Source organism: Cibotium barometz, chromosome 11 (assembly GCF_041138505.1).
Source record: "Cibotium barometz isolate CiBa-2024 chromosome 11, ASM4113850v1, whole genome shotgun sequence".
In the NCBI taxonomy this organism is placed as follows: Eukaryota; Viridiplantae; Streptophyta; class Polypodiopsida; order Cyatheales; family Cibotiaceae; genus Cibotium; species Cibotium barometz.
The window spans coordinates 37,030,280-37,031,984 of NC_141056.1; the positions used below are offsets into that span (position 1 = coordinate 37,030,280).

General features: G+C 46.6%; 1 protein-coding gene across 1 annotated transcript; it reads right to left on the minus strand.

Moving 5' to 3' along the window:
- Positions 1-301: 301 nt before the first annotated feature.
- Positions 302-1,258, minus strand: LOC147634134 (uncharacterized). Its single transcript, XM_086804544.1, has 2 exons — positions 1,212-1,258; positions 302-1,097 (listed from the first exon to the last, which is right to left on the minus strand). The coding sequence occupies exons 1-2, from the start codon at positions 1,226-1,228 to the stop codon at positions 401-403; spliced, it is 714 nt and encodes a 237-aa protein (XP_086660670.1). The 5' UTR covers positions 1,229-1,258; the 3' UTR covers positions 302-400.
- Between the last annotated feature and the right edge of the window lie 447 nt (positions 1,259-1,705).

The window sequence follows — 1,705 nt, forward strand, 5'->3', positions numbered from 1 at the left end:
CACACCGTACACGTCAACGAACAGGGAATTCAGACCCAAAAAAAGGTACACTTAAACAGTGCTCACATAACCCGGCTTGTAGTGTAAATTTTCCGGCTAAAACTGAGAAATCCCGATTGGAATCTCGCGTTGCCTTTAATTTGAAGAAGGGATGAAATTTCTACATTTTAATTATAAATCCCTGCATTTGTATGATTTTTAAATGATTTTCAAAGTCTAAATCCCAGTTAAACGTAAGCATTGCCTTAATTTTAAGGGTTAAAAAACCTTTTATTTTATTTTATTTTTTGGAGCACTGCACTTGAACCAAGAGGAAATTCAATCCAAAAAGGGGGGGCTGAAAAAGTTTTATTGGTTTCCTTATTCACGTAGTGAGAGAAGGCCTTCCATGGCTAGTCAGTCATGCGGACGTGATGGCAGCATCATCGTGCTGGTCACTAAATGGAGGAATGATACGCGGCCTGAGAAACACGATGGGCAAAGTACCCGTTGTCCCTTGCTCTCCCAGCTCAATATAGGTTACTCCTCCGTCTTCCAAATAGCCGGCGAGACCACTGGCGTAAGAGCCGGGGGCGGATACGAGGTGAAAGTACTGGCAAAAGTAAAGACGTGCACAAGGATAATAACCAGCAAGCACAATGTGGAACACAGCTGGGTCACAAGAAGAAGAAGAAGTGGCGGAACACTGAACCAAGAACCATTGTGATTCGCCTTCGTTCCTCCATCGCCAGTAGGTGCCTGGCAGGACCGAACGGACACGCACAGCAGTACTGGTGTTCGAAGAAGTGACGTAGCTGCCTGTCAGATTGCAGGCATCCACTGGCTCCAAATAAATCAGACCACCAGCGCTACCGAACTCTGCAAGCCGAATGTAGAATGTGTCGTTTGTTTCGTCGTACTCAGGGGCGAACAGCCCGACATCGTTGATGCGCTGGGCTCCGAAGCCGAAGGCGGCGGCGGAAGCTATGTATAATGGCTCTCCATATATGGCAGGCGGCAAATAAACCGGAGTAGGTAAGGGGAAGACGGATTGCGCCACGGATACGGAGGAGGCAGCAAAGGTAGCGGCAACGATAAGAGCCAGTATCGACATTTGCCTGCAAAAATCAGTAGAATAAATGGTTAAATTATTGTTAATGTTGACTACAATCTCAATATAAGCAAGCATTTTCTAAATGTTAACAAAGAGACCAAGTTACCAACCAACCAACCTGCGATAGGAAGCCATAGCTGTAGTACTGTGAAGAAGAAGACTTAGGATTATGTGAGCCTCGGAGGAGAGCGAGCATTTATAGAGAGACGGTGAGGAGCAGATAATCATCACGTGTTCCAGCGCAGCTCGCGGCCAGAATCAGCGCAGCTCGCGGCCAGAATCGGCCAGAATCGCAGCCCTCACAACAATTTCATCACGTCCTCATCTCGACTTTTGATCACCTGTTACAGCTGGCTCGGTACGCCAGCTCGCGGCCAGAATCGGCGCAGTAGTACCGTGGTACAATGCAGATAACGGACAGAGTCGGCGCAGTAGTACCGTGGTCCCTCACAACAATGCAGATAACGGACAGAGTCGGCGCAGTAGTACCCTGGTCCCTCACAACAATTTCATCACGCGCCTGCTCCACTTTTCACTAAAAACATTTTTTACAACCAATACAAAAACCTTTAGTTTTAACTATGCTAAGGTTTTTTAATTAGATGAATAATT